The 14,391-nt window shown below is 51.8% G+C and overlaps 2 protein-coding genes across 2 annotated transcripts in view; one reads left to right on the top strand and one right to left on the bottom strand.

Moving 5' to 3' along the window:
- Positions 1-4,933, top strand: part of GNAI3 (G protein subunit alpha i3) — a 30,588-nt gene extending 25,655 nt beyond the window's left edge. Inside the window, exons 6-9 of the mRNA XM_036398329.2 lie at positions 925-1,054; positions 2,432-2,585; positions 3,638-3,831; positions 3,906-4,933. Of these exons, the coding sequence (XP_036254222.1) occupies positions 925-1,054; positions 2,432-2,585; positions 3,638-3,828 (475 nt within the window). The 3' untranslated portion in view covers positions 3,829-3,831; positions 3,906-4,933. The remainder of the gene's footprint in view (positions 1-924; positions 1,055-2,431; positions 2,586-3,637; positions 3,832-3,905) is intronic.
- Positions 4,934-5,672: 739 nt separating this feature from the next.
- On the bottom strand, positions 5,673-13,451 carry GNAT2 (G protein subunit alpha transducin 2). Its single transcript, XM_036398334.2, has 9 exons — positions 13,297-13,451; positions 12,396-12,438; positions 12,060-12,201; positions 11,741-11,898; positions 11,072-11,200; positions 10,723-10,852; positions 9,175-9,328; positions 8,566-8,766; positions 5,673-6,417 (listed from the first exon to the last, which is right to left on the bottom strand). Exons 1-8 carry the CDS (start codon positions 13,412-13,414, stop codon positions 8,576-8,578), a joined length of 1,065 nt encoding a protein of 354 aa, XP_036254227.1. The 5' UTR covers positions 13,415-13,451; the 3' UTR covers positions 5,673-6,417; positions 8,566-8,575.
- Positions 13,452-14,391: the final 940 nt, after the last annotated feature.

Below are 14,391 nucleotides of genomic sequence, written 5' to 3' on the forward strand. Positions count from 1 at the left end.
GGGATGGGGAAGCTGCAGTGACTGGAATTGGGATGAGCTGAGGTGTCAGGGATGCTCTTCCTTCATGAATCTCTCTGTGCTAATGGCAAATGATTCAAGCCATGGAAATATCCTGGATTCTCACAGAGATTTCCATCTTTCCTTCTAGACCAGAGGGTTAGATAAAAGGTGGGAGTTAGTCTGGGATCATTAAATCCCCCCTTGGACAGCTCCTTATCTGCTCTGGGAGCAAATCACTATCTATGACTGAATAACTCAGATATTAACTTGATTTAATTAAATCCCACTCCTGGGCTCTCATCAAAATATTTGGATGAGCAGGGGGGCTGGAACTACCAGTGACACAAATTCCTATTTAATTAGAAATTAATTCAATTTATACAGAAATTCCATAAGCAACTGCTCAACCTTTAACCTCTGGTACCTCTGATTATTTTTAATAAATGAAATTATTTCTTAACTCCCTTAATCTTTTCCTGGGTCCCAGCAGGAGCTTGCAGGTAGTGTGTTCCCAATAATCCGTTTCCTGTGAGAAAGTGTTTGGAGTCCAGTCAAGTAATGAGTTGTTGCTAAGGAAGTAGGAAAGAGAACAAAATCAGCAGAGCTCTGGATGTCAACTTCCAGTTCTTCCTGCTGAAAACCAGACTCATGGAATGGTTTGGCTTGGAAGGGATATGAAACCTCATCCAGGGACAGCTGGAACCAGACAGGCAGGGACACTTTGGAGCCCAGGTTGCTGCAAGCTCTATCCACCCTAACTTGAAAGAAAACAGATAATACTGATTTAAAATCCCCTCTGCTGAGGGAAGCTCCCAAAACCCTGTGTGTTCCCAAGCCCTGCTCAGCCTCCCCACCCTTGGGGACACCACGGGGGCCGGGCAGGAGGGGTGTGCCCAGCTCCTGAGCCACTTCTGCCTCTGCCAGGATGTTCGACGTGGGAGGGCAGCGCTCGGAGCGGAAGAAGTGGATCCACTGCTTCGAGGGGGTGACAGCCATCATCTTCTGCGTGGCCCTCAGTGACTACGACCTGGTGTTGGCTGAGGACGAGGAGATGGTGCGTGTTGTGGGATTTGTGGCTGCAGGGAAGGGAGCTGGGAGCATCCTGGCTCCATCCTGCACCAGGCTGGAAGGTTCCTGCTGTACTCCTATAGAATTCGCAGGGTCCCCCAACAAAGGGGAGAGAATGATGCATCTGACTCCATCTTATCAGAAAGCTAATTAATTCCTTTATTATACTATATTATTCTATACTATATTACACTACATCTAAACTGATGTAATGTGATATAGTAGAGAATAATATAGTATATTCTACTATATTATATTCTAAACTATATTCTATTAAAACAATATTAATACTATATTCTATTAATACTAATTCTATATTCTATATTGTATTCTATACTATATTCTATATTCTATTCTGTACTATATTCTATTAATACTAATTCTATATTCTATTCTATACTATATTTTATTAATACTAATTCTATATTGTATTCTATACTATATTCTATTAACACTAATTCTATATTCTATTCTATATTTTATTAATACTAATTCTATATTCTATTCCATACTATATTTTATTAATACTAATTTTATATTCTGTACTATATTAATACTAATTTTATATTCTATTCCGTACTATATTCTATTAACACTAATTCTATATTCTAGTCTATACTATATTCTATTAATACTAATTCTATATTCTGTATTGTATCCTATACTATATTCTATATTCTATTCTGTACTATATTCTATTAATACTAATTCTATATTCTGTTCTATACTATATTATATTCCATATCTGCCAAGCACTCAGCTCTGCACACAACTGCACTGAATCTCTGACTGTCACCCAACAATCCCAACACACACACACCTGGCCCTGACAGGCCAAGGAAACAAAACACCATCACTTTGGGTAAACAATCTCCATATTGCATTCTACTTTTGCACAAACACAGGCACAACAAATGATAAGAATTTTTTCTTTCTCTGAGGTTCAGAGAATGTGAAATCCAGAAATATTTTTGGGAAGAATTGTGCCTTGCTTTTCTCTGTGAAGAGAAATGTGGCGACACTCCTCCTGTTAAATTGACTGAGAGCTGCAAGGACGAGCACTCTTTGGATAAACCAGTGGAATCTTGCCCCACAAAATGATAAATACAACCCATCCATGAGGTTTTCCACGTTCCTGGTTGCTGGGAGGTGCCTGGAGTTGTTCTCATGCCTTGTTCTCTACATGTGAGTCACTCCAGGAAGGAACAGGAGGAGGTGAACTGTCCCCCTGTGCTCCTCCTGGGGCAATGGCAGTGAGGATGTGGCAGTGACACCTCAATTTTGAGTCTGGCCTGTGCAGCAGAGCCTCTGTCCCCCATCCCACCCTTCCTTAACGTCTCCCCTGTTGGATTTCCTTTTCCAGAACCGGATGCATGAGAGTATGAAACTGTTTGACAGCATCTGTAACAACAAATGGTTCACAGACACCTCCATCATCCTCTTCCTGAACAAGAAAGACCTGTTTGAGGAGAAGATTAAGAAGAGCCCGCTAACGATCTGCTACCCAGAGTACACAGGTAGGCTGGGATCTCTGGGACTGTGGGATCATCTGTGTCACTGGGCCAGCAGTGAGTGAGTCAGAGCCTTGCACAACCCAGAATCAGTTACAAACTTTTCCCCCAATTCCTTCCCTGGGCCTCCTGGACAGTTCTGGCCTGTTCAGTTGTTTGGTGCTTGTTTTCTTGGAAGAGCTGTGGTTAGGAACAGCCTTTGTCCTTCCCTGGAGTAAAGTGTTGCACTCCAACAAATCAAGGGGATTTTCCTTCTTTCACTGAAAGAATAATAAAGTACTGGAATGCTCTTCCCAGGGAGGTGGTAGAATCACCATCTCTGGATGTGTTTAAAAAAAGACTGGACATGGCACTTGGTGCTAGAGTCTGGTTGAGGTGTTAGGGCATAGGTTGGACTCAATGATCTTAGAGGTCGCTTCCAACCTCATTATTCTGTGATTCTGTGAAGGTCACTTCCCTGTTTCCACACCTAACTGGGACAATAATTCCATTTAAATTCAATTTTAGAGACTGTGTAACTTAACCATGTCTTGCTCTGGCTCCTGTCCACCCTGGAGTGTCCGTGTTTAACGTGGATTGTTCCGGAACCCATCCTTGCTGTGGTTCCACACAGGTGGAAGGTTTTACTTGGGCACTGCTCAAGGCATTTACATGTTTAAAAAATCCTTCAAATCTCTTCAAACCTGTTGATTTCTGTGATTCCCAGAGAAGCTGTGGATTCCCTGTCCCTGGAAGTGCTTGGGGCTAGGCTGGACAGGAGCAACAAGGTGTCCCTATTCCTGTCAGGGGGTGGAACAAGATGGGATTGAAGGTCCCTTCCAGCCCATGACTGCCATGATTTGTTGCTCTCTGTGGAGCCTGGCTGTCCCAGCACGTAGCAATCCCTGGATCCCATGTCCAAGGTCACTGCCCAGAGAACAGACTTCAGCTCTCCCAGAAGGAGTTAATGGTGGATTTGGATTTGTAGCTGGATAAGGCAGATGGTTGCAAGCAGCTTAATATGGACTTAAAAGCTCCCGTGAGCCGGTGGGCAAAGCCAGGGATCTTCTCCTTTGCAGGCTCCAACACGTACGAGGAGGCAGCCGCCTACATCCAGTGCCAGTTTGAGGATCTGAACCGGAGGAAGGACACCAAGGAGATCTACACCCACTTCACCTGCGCCACCGACACCAAGAACGTCCAGTTCGTCTTCGACGCCGTCACCGACGTCATCATCAAAAACAACCTCAAGGAATGTGGGCTCTACTGAGAGGTAAATGCAGCTCTGGGTGTCCTGCTGGGAAGGGCTCTCTCTGCTCCCTTCTACATTCCTGGTTTCCTTCCCAGTGTTTCTGCCTGGTGAGCCCCAGCCTCTTGCTGCCTCGTGGGGACAGCGACGAGCATGACCCAGGAGCAGAGAACACGTGGAATCCTGGAATTCTTTAGCACAATCTTCTGTCTTAGGGACCTTTTATTGCTGTGGGATGTGGAATTAGGGCACAGTGAAGCCACGTAGTGGGAGTAGATCCTCCTGGCATCGTTGGACGACGTGATCTCCGGGATGTGCAGTGGATTCCAGCTGGATTCCAGACCTTGGATATGTAGCTTTCTCTCTTCCTTTGGTTAACAAGCCACCACTAGTCTGTTTTTAAGGTTATTTTTTTTTTCCATCGAGAAAACTATAACTTTACTAAACTTTATTTCTTTATTTGCAAACCTTGTTTTAAAAATAATAATAATTAAAAAAAGCAACAAAAAATTCACTTAACTATGCACATGTGAGCAGATCCTGCAGAAAATATTCCTCTTAGCAGGAATTCCTTGTTTTTAACACTTGCTATGGCCAGGATTTAATATTTCTGCAGCTACCAAGGGATCCTTAGAGCTTCGGCTTTTTTTCCATGTGTGATTTGTTACCATCCTGCTCCCCCCAGGCTTTGGGAAAGGCTCCTGCAGCAGAAGGAGGGTTTAGGTTCTGTTGGGGGTTTGAGCCCAGTTTTATGCCAGTTTTATGGGAAGGGGTTTGTGCTCAGCATAATCCTAGCTCAGTGGGGAGAGGAGCTGAGCCCTGGCTGGGGGGAAATCTGCTGCTTCCCAGCTCCCAAACCACTGATTCCTGTGCATTTTTTGGGATGAAAACGGTGCATTATTCAGTGCTGCCTTTCCCATGGCCCTCCCTGTCCAGCCCTGTCCTGAGCATGCCTTTACTTTGTCTGTGTGGTGCCAAATCCCCATTTCCCTCTAGTGCCATCCCTAACCAGTCCTACATTCCTTTGCTGATCCATGATTGCATCCAGACTCCTCCCAGTTTGTCATGTGTACAGTTGGATCTGTTAGACTTGTTGGCAGTATTAAAATGGTGAGTAAAGATTGTAGCCTTTTCTCCACTTTATTCTTCCTTTTTCCAGGAGTGTTCCCAGCTTTTGTGCTTTGCTGGAGAAGGAGAGGAAGAGCTTTGATGGGAATTGGGTGGAATTTTCTGGACAGGGAGGTTCCTTGTGCTTTATCACCCACCACTGGTGGTGTTGTGCTGCTCCCAAAGATTTGAGTCGTGCTGGCACAGTTGGAACATGCCAGGAATCCCATTGCCCATGGGATTATTGGCAGATGGATAATTACTGCTTATTTGTAACCCAAATCTCACTGGCTGCTGTGACCCCCTTGGGAATTCTGCTCTGGGCACTTCTGTGGGATGGAGGTGGGACTGTTCTCAGAACACTTGCTTGGAAATCCAGGGTAAATTCCTCAGGGAGGCTGGTGTGTGCTGGCAGGGGGAGCCCTGAGGGAGATTCCCTGTTCTGGAATCTTTTCCAAGCTATCTGGAGCTGGGTCTGTTTGACAGTTCCCTTCCAGCAATCCTACATGAGATAACTCATCCTTTAAACTCATCCAGGAGCTTCATCTCATCCAGGGGTGCTGGCCAGGAGGGTTTTTGGCATGGTGACCCCCATCCCACCCCCCAGGAGCCCAGCAGTGGCCATGGAGTGATCCAGGTGAGATCCAGAGATCCACACACCCCCAGAATGGATGCAAAGCAGGTGAAATATCCCTTGATCCAAGCTCTGGGACACAGGAATGGAGCAAAGTGGAAGTGGGAGAAAGGAAGAACATCCACATCATGCATATTCCTTTATTGTGTTTTCCTACAGTTAAATGAAGCTGGTTGGGAGATCTCTGCAGGAAACAGGGAGAGGATGGATACAGGGCTCATCTATGGATTATTTACAAACAGACAGAGCAAATGCAGCTCTAAGTAGCAGAATGAAAATCTTTCAAGTAACCATTTCCTCTTTATCCAGCCCATTGCTGGGCTGGAGTTGGGATTCTCTTCCCCAGCCCCTCCTGCCTGAGAAATTCCCTCCATTTAGGGCCCAAAACAACCCCACAAACCCCTGATTTGTCCTGCCAAGGGCTGAGGTTGGTTCCCAGGAAAGAATGAGGGGCTGAGGTTGGTTCCCAGGAGCGACTTGGGGGTAACACAGCCTCCACCTTCCCCAGAAATTTCATCCTGGATTAATCCAGCTTCAATCAAGGGCAGGAACGGGCTGCAGAGGGATGGGCAAGGGGGCCATGTCTATCCTACCTCCCAAATTCCCTCAGTATTCCTATTCCTGCTGGGCTCTCTGGTGTCAAACCTCCTGTAAAATGCTGAAAACAGGGGTTCTTCCTTGGGAAAAAAAAGAGGAAATGGCCATGAAAGGGAGCAGGAAGTTGAGCTTCAGCCCCTTCCAGGTTTGGGTTTGGAAGGAGGCAGATTTGGGCAGGTCATAGAAAAAGTGGGAGCAGTGATGTGTGGTGAGGGTTGGTTCTTCCTTTGGCTCTGCTCAGCAGAACGGTGAGATGGAAATGTTTTCTTCTTCTGGGAGGGAGGGAGAGAGAACAGAGAGTTAAACACACCCAGGGAAGGGCTTAGAGGAGCAATTTTATGGAAACAAGGGGAAAAACTGAGGTGGGTTTCAGGGATTTGTGTCTCTTCATCCCTTTGCCTTCCTCCGTGGTGATGAGGATGGAGCATCCCCTCCCTCCTCCCCTTCCAAGTGTCACCTTCTGGTGCCTCCTGCCTGCAGGGAAACTCCTTGAGGTTTTTTTGGTTGTTGTTTTGGTTTCTTTTTGTAGCTTTTTCCTGCTTTTTTGTTAATATTCGAGGATAAGAGAAGCACCAGAGGTTCCCTGAAAAGCAAAGTGCCAGAGCCAGTGGCTGGGAGCTGCTTGGATATGGAGGAGAGAGGATGGAATTCCTGCTGCTGCTCAGAATTAGTGCAAGATTTAGGATGATAAACCCTAATTAGGGTGGTAAACCCTAATTAAAGTTTTAGGATGAGCTAAAAGGCTGGGAGCAGCAGAGTGTACCATGGGATATTCACATCCACTGAGGCTGGGCTGGAATTGCAGCAGGAGAGAAATAAAATTATTCCCTTTAGCTCAGGTGGAGGATTTGGGAATCTCTATGTGCAAGGGTGGGAATTGTCTGGCTGAACCCACCCCACTGTGGGATGGGACTGAATCCCATGGGAGCTCAGCACAGGGAGGTCACCATGTCCCTGGGGTGATAGGACCCCAGACTTCCCCCTCCTCACTGCTCCCAGGCCATCCTTCCCTCCCCTACTCCTAGGATTTCCAGGACTTGATGGCAAAACCAGGGGGACCTACATCCCACCACCCCACAAAGCAGGATGGAGCCAGCTCTGATCATCCTTATCCCCCTCCCAGCCCTTTTTTGGGGGGATGGAGCCAGCTCTGATCATCCTCATCCTCATCCCCAGCTCTTCTTTTTGGGATGGTGCTGACTCTGCTCATCCTTATCTCCAGCCCCTTCCCCAGCTTTTTTGTTGGGGGGATGGAGCTGGCTCTGCTTTTCTTCTTGCCCTTCTCCTTTCCCCAGCCTGTTTTTGGGGATTGAGCTGGTTCTGATCATCCTTATTCCCTACCCCAGCCCTTTCTTTTGGGGATGGAGCTGGTTCTGATCATCCCCATCCTCTTCCTTCTTCCCCAGCCTTTTTCTGGGGTTGGAGCTAACCCTGCTCTTTATCATCCCTGTCCTTTCCCAGCCCTTTATGGGAGGGATCCAGGTTTGATCATGTTCATATCCCTCCCTTTCCCAGCCCTTTTTTTATGATGGAGCCAACTCTGATCAGCCTTACCCCTTCCCCAGCCCCTTTTTCTGGGATGGATCTGGCTCTGCTCTTCCTCACCTCCCTCTCCTTCCCCAGTCTTTTCTGGGATGGAGCCAACTCTGATCATTCTCATCCCAGTCCCCTTCCCCAGCCCTGTTTTTCAGAGAGATCCTGCTCTGATCATCTTTATTCTCCTCCCCTTTCCTAATTTGGGATGGAGCCAATAGTGATCATCCTCCTCTTCATCCCCCTTGCCTTTCACAGCCCTATTTGTGATGGAGCCAATAGTGGTCATCCTCCTCTTCATCCCCCTTCCCCAGCCCTTTTTTCAGAGAGATCCAGCTCTGATCATCTTCATCCCCCTCCCCTTTCCCAGCCCTTTGGGATGGAGCTGGCTCTGCTCATCCCCCTCCCAGCTCTTTTTCTAGGATGGAGTCAGCTCTACTCTTCCTCATCCCTTTTCGAAGCCCTTTTTGTGATGGAACCAATAGTGATCGTCATCCTCCTCTTCATCTCCCTTCCCTTTCCCAGCCTTTTTTGTGATGGAGCCAATACTGACCATCCTCTTCTTCATCCCCCCTTACCTTTCCCAGCCTTTTTTGTGATGGAGCCAATACTGACCATCCTCTTCTTCATCCCCCCTTAACTTTCCCAGCCTTTTTTGTGATGGAGCCAATACTCACCATCCTCCTCTTCATCCCCCTCCCCTTTCTCCATCCTTTGGGATGGAGCTGGCTCTGCTCATCCCCCTCCCCTTCCCCAGCTCTTTTTTAGGATGGAGCCAGCTCTGCTCTTCCTCATCCTCTTCCCCAGCCCTTTTTGGGATGGATCCAGCTCTGACCACCCTCCTGCCCTCTCCTGTCCCTGTTTTCTGGCTCCAGCCTCTCCCATACCTGCTGGTGCTCAGAAGAGGCCGCAGTCCTTGAGGTTCTCTTTGATGATCACGTCTGTGACGGCGTCGAAGACGAACTTGACGTTCTGTGTGTCTGTGGCACAGGTCATGTGGCTGTAGATCTCCTTCACGTCCTTCCTCATGTTGAGATCCAGGAACTGGGTCTTGATGTAATTCCCTGCATCCTCAAATGTGTTTGGACCTGCAGAGGGGGGAATGCTTCCAAGCTGCTCCCATGGGGGCGGGTGTTGGAGGAAAAGGGTGGAGTGCTGACCATGCGTAGCCCAGAACTCCTTTTTACCCCATTTCTGTTCTTCCAAACACCTTCCTGAGGCCACATCCATCCTCTCCTCAGCTCCAACCTCCCAGGATTTGATTCACCACCTCACAGAGCAGCATGGAGCTGCTTCTGCTCATCCTCATCTCCCTTCCCCAGCCTTTTTTTTGGGATAGAGTCTGTTCTCATCATCCTCATCTCCCTTCCCCAGCCCTATCACAACACATCCCAAAACCTGAGTTGCTGCATCTTTGCTGGGACCACACAACTCCCCAGCCCTGGTTTGGGGAGTCTCAGGGAGGAGGGGTAAGGCCAGGAAGGGTCTGGACTCACCATCATACTCTGGGAAGCAGATGCTGAGATGGACTTTCTTGATCTTTTCCTCAAAAAGGTCCTTCTTGTTGAGGAAGAGGATGATGGAGGTGGCAGCAAAGAACTTGTGGTTGCATATACTGTTGAATAGGTGCAGGGATTCATGCATCCGGTTCTGCAGGGAGATGGATTGTCATGGATTGGCACTCCCTTGGGGCCAGTGCAGCCCATCCCCAAGCCCCCATTCCCAAAAAAAGAGCTTTTCCCTGTTTGCTGCAGCAGCAGCTGGTCCTGCTGCCTGCCCAGTCTCTCCTGCCCACCCAAAATCACAGATAAATCCACATGATGCTCAGGGTGTAGGGACTGGCTCCAGTCCCTCCTGGGATTGTCAGAAGTGAAGGATTGTAGTGATTTCACTGAGCAAATGATCCATGGAAGCCTTGCAGCCTGCGAGGAAGGTGCTCAGTGAGCATCAGGGGGATGCTCTTGTTGGACTGTGGCTTCTGGCCATTATCCACAGCTTCAGGGAGGAGCTGGGAAAAGGAAATCTCCAGTTTTAAAGCAGTTGTTGAGTTCTTAGTTTGCTGCTGGGTCATCCTGAGGGGATGAGGATCCATCTAGACAGAGCCAAGTCCAATGGGGGGATTTGCTTGATATAAGGAGGATCCTCCATCTTTGTGGGCAGCAGGTGGGTTCTCCAGGGATGGTTTTCCCTCATCCAGTTTCCCATCACAGCAGCTTTTCTGTATGCAGAGCACTGTCTGTGCCCAAATCCTGCCCTGTCCTGTGCTGGGTGAGCATTCCAGCCTCTCCCAAGGGCTCCCATGGGAAGGATGCTCTCCTGCACATGGCTGAGAAAAGGCTCTGAGCTCCTGCCTGGCCATGGCAGGGCCCAGGGATGGCAGATCCTGACCCTGATCCAGCTGCAGAAGCTAGTTGGATCCCAAGCAGCAGCCATGGGACCTGGAGGAGATGCCAGGGAAGAAACCACTCCTGCTCTTCTTGTCTTCACCCCTTATCTCTTCAAAGAAAAACCCATTATGGAGTTTCCATGTTCCTTCTCTCTGGATCTGTGCCTTCCCAACTGCTTTCCCAGGGCTCTGCTGGTGCATCCTTCACTGGACACACTTTGGATCACATCCTTGTGCCCCCACACTGGGAGGGTGGGAGCTGCCCCTCCTTATCCCCTCTGCTCACCTGGGAGGGCACAGCAAGGCATGAGGTGCCTCGGGACCAGATTTTCCTTCATCCCAGTGGGTTCCTGGCTCTTCCTGCCCTTCCCTTTAGCTTTGCTCCAGCTGCCTGGCTGTGTGGCCAGTCTCTGGTGGCTCTCAGGATCTGCTCAGGGGGTTTCCTCATGGGCAGAGCCATGGATTCACAACCCATAGGAAGTGCAAACACCTTTACCCAGTGCACTTTACCTGGGTGGGAACCAGCTCCATCCCATATGTCCCACACCTTTCCTGGATCACCCAGAGCATCTGACAGTGCAGAGTGCTGATCCTCCCTCCTCAGAGCTCCCTGTTCCTCTCCCCCTCAGCTCCCAGTGCCTCCAGGACCCCAACCCACCACTTCATCGTCCTCCACCAGCACCATGTCATAGGCGCTCAGGGCCCCACAGAAGATGATGCAGGTCACGCCCTCGAAGCAGTGGATCCACTTCTTCCTCTCTGAGCGCTGCCCTCCCACGTCGAACATCCTGGGGAGGGGACAAGGATGAGGAATGCACTCACCTGGTCCTGCCACCCCCCATCTGATGGTTCCAGTGCCACATCCTCAGGGGGACAGGAATCACTGTCTGTGGGAGGGCACTGGTGCTCCTTCGATTGTCAGGGTCATCCCAAAATCCCTCCCCACCATCAGGGCTGGGGGGAATCATGGAGGAGTGGTCATGGAGGTGGGGGAGGCTCCCACCCACCTGAAATTCAGGTCTTTGACAGAGAACTTGGTCTCAATGATCCCTGTGGTCTTCACTCGGGATCGCAACACGTCCTGCTCGTTGGGGAGGTAGTTGGGGGCTGTGATCCTGTCCAGCTGGTTCAGGTAACTGTGGGGACAGGAAGGGATGTGACCTGCTGCCAAGGGGCTGCCCATGTCTCCCCCTTCCCCCAGATTTTTGGGGATGGTTGTGGGGCTGAGCTCTGCCAAACACTGGGACTCCAGGGCAGTGACATCCCTGGGGGAGCTGAAGGACAGTAAAGGATGGTGGGGCTGCAGGTCAGCAGCACTTTTGGGATGGGGATGGCACTGGTGGGATGGACAATGAATGACAGCAGTGGGGTGGAGGATGTAGGACAGCACTAATGGAATGGAAGATGGCAGCAGTGGGATGGGGAAGGGCACTGGTAGGATGGGGGATGACACTGGTGGGATGGAGAACAGTACTGGTGGGATTGGGGAATGGTACTGGTGGGATGGATGATGACACCAGTGGGATGGAGGATGACACTGGTGGGATGAAGAATGGCATTCTCGGGGTATTCCCAGGAGCAGGGAGGAGGTGGATTTTGCCAGGCTGGGTTGGAGCTGGCCGTGAGCTGTCAGGGGGGCCCCAGGGCAGTCCCTGTTGTGCCGTGTCCTCACTCACTATGCAGCTGAGTCGTTGAGCTGATACTCGGCAGCGCGGTCAAAGCACGCCTGAACCCCCCCGTCCTTCCACAGCTTCTTGATGCAGGCCACCAGCTCAGGGGGCATCGTGCCCTCCTCGATGGAGTCAGCCAGGTTGAAGAGCAGCCGGCCTTCATCCTGCGAGAGGGACCTTCATCACCAACCCTGCCATGGCCCCTGTCCCCCCAGAGTGCCCTCAGGACTGGGGGAACAACATGGGGCCGCTGTGGACGCTGGTTCTGGGGGCTGCCCTGGCCCCACATCAGGGGGTTTGGGGGACAGGGACACCCCAGACTGACCGCGCAGGAGGACTCGGCGTAGTCGATGCCCAGCGTGGACATGGCGCGGATGATGGCCAGGATGGACTGCAGGATGTTCCCGTAGATAATGGACTTGAACTCCATGCACTCCTCCTCTGTGTAACCGTCCTGGTGGATGATCCTGGCAGGCACAGTGGCCTCAGCCCCAAGCCAGGACATCCTCTCCACCAGGAATCACCACCCCACACTGGGAATCACAGGTGCCACCACCAGGTGACATGGGGGGTGACTGGGGGTCCAGCCACCCCATGTCCAAGAGCTGGTGGCTCATCCTTGTGGCCTCCCCCTCCCCAGTCTGGCTCAGGCCATACTCACTTCATCTGCTTCACGATGGTGCTCTTCCCTGACTCTCCAGCCCCTGGAAAAGGGTGGGAGGGACACCTTAGTGCCCATCAGGGCCTGTTGTCACAGTGATGGGCACCCCATGGGGACCAAAGCCAGTGTCCCCCACCCATCCCCTGCCTAGACACTGAGCCTGGCCTTTTCCCACCACTGCTGCCATCCCCACACTCCTGTCACCCCTTGCACCCTGTGTGGGACCACAGCTCGGGACCCCCAGGGTGGTGGGAGCCCCCTGGGTGCGGGTCCCCCCATCCCACACCTCCCGCCCACCGTGGGCAGTGCCCGGCAATGCCTCTGGGGCCGTAAGCGGCTTAGGGCAGCACAGGAAGCTGCTTAGAATTAGGGTGTTAATCGCCTTGACCCCAGCCCCCCCACCTGGATAAGGCCCCACTGCTGGCCCCTGCCCCATGGAGTCACCCCTGCCCCACAGGGTCACCCCCAAGCCCCATGGGGAGTGGAGGGACCCCCAAGGAACCATCTCCTCCTGCCTGGCACCACCAGCAGGTTTTGGGGTGCTGGTGGCAGAAGCTCCCCAGGTTCTCGCTGACCCCCCTGAGATGTGGCACATCCTGGTGGGACCCAGGAGCTTGGTCCCTTCCCTATCCCCCCCACTGTCCCCTTTGTGCCTGCCATCCCCAAGAGCCAATGCCATATCCAACCCTTCCCAGGGATAACCCTGGGGATGTCCTAGGGGTGGGACAACCTCTCCAGGCTGATGGTGGCTTGTCCAAGGGGCCAAGGGGTACCAGAGCCAGGGCAGGAGGAGCCCAGGGGGTCATGGGTTCCCTGTCCCCCTCCCCATCCCCACATCCCCTCAGGCTCAATGGAGTGGGAACACAGGGACATCTCCAGGGGACCTCCCCTCCAGCCTCACCAAGCAGCAGCAGCTTGACCGTCTTGGCCTCCTTATCCGCATCCTCCTGGAGCTTCTTCTCCAGCTCCTTGGACCTCTTGGCCATCTCCTTGTCCTCGGCACTGGCCCCGCTCCCCATGGCTTCGTCCTCCTCCTCCTCCAATAACTCCACAAGCTCGTCTAGGTCCCCAGGCTTTTCCAGCTCTTCAAAGAGATAACACGCACACCTCGGGAACGAGGTGAGCACTGGGAGATGAACCAGAAATTCAAAAAAAAGGAGAGCCAGGTACCCCACACCTGATGTTGGGGTGCCCTAAGCCGGCAGCACTCTTCGGTGGGTCCTCGCTGCTGGCTGCCCCCCGCTCTCTCCCTTAATTCCCCATGGATAACCTGATTTTTTTTGACCGTGGGATTTGGGGACTTTTTATCTTGCCATGTGACCCAGGAAATCCAATTAGCCCAAGATGGCAAAGATTAGGGCTCAGGGAGAAAAAAAAGGATGGAGCATCTCAGGGAGGTGGGCAGGGGGCTTTACATAAGGGGGGGGGCATCAGTGTGACACCCCCTAACGGTGGGGACTGGTCCCCTGAGGTGACTTGGGAAGTGAGGATCATTTTGGGGGTCCCTGCTCTCTGTGCACTGTGATCCCATTTTTGGGGGGCATTGAGGATGGGATCAGCCCCTGGTTGTGTGTGTCCCCCACCCCTGGGTGTTCCAGAGCACTGGCAGGGGACTGGGCGGTGACAGGGGGACAGGGTGGTGGCAGGGGCGTGATGGCACCGGGGGATTCCTCCTGCAGGGAAAAGGGAGCTAATTACCCCGGGGTGGGTAACGAGGCCCCTAATCCTGCCCCGCTGGGTGCTGCCCTCCCGCTGCCTAAGCTCTTTAATGGGATCGTGGCTCAGCCTTCCTCCTCCTCCTCCTCCTCCTCCTCCTCTTCCCGGGCTCAGCACCCCCCTGCCAGCCCATCCCCCAAACCCTGGGGGACAGGTGGGTGCCTCCCCCTTTCTCCTGCGAGGCTGGCTTTGGGTGGGCACCGCAGGGGGAGCCCCCGCCCCGGGTGGGCTTTGGGACCCCCACAAGTCCTGCAGGTCCCCGATGTTTGGGTTTAAGGTG

This window comes from Molothrus ater, chromosome 25 (genome assembly GCF_012460135.2).
Source record: "Molothrus ater isolate BHLD 08-10-18 breed brown headed cowbird chromosome 25, BPBGC_Mater_1.1, whole genome shotgun sequence".
NCBI classification, from domain to species: domain Eukaryota; kingdom Metazoa; phylum Chordata; class Aves; order Passeriformes; family Icteridae; genus Molothrus; species Molothrus ater.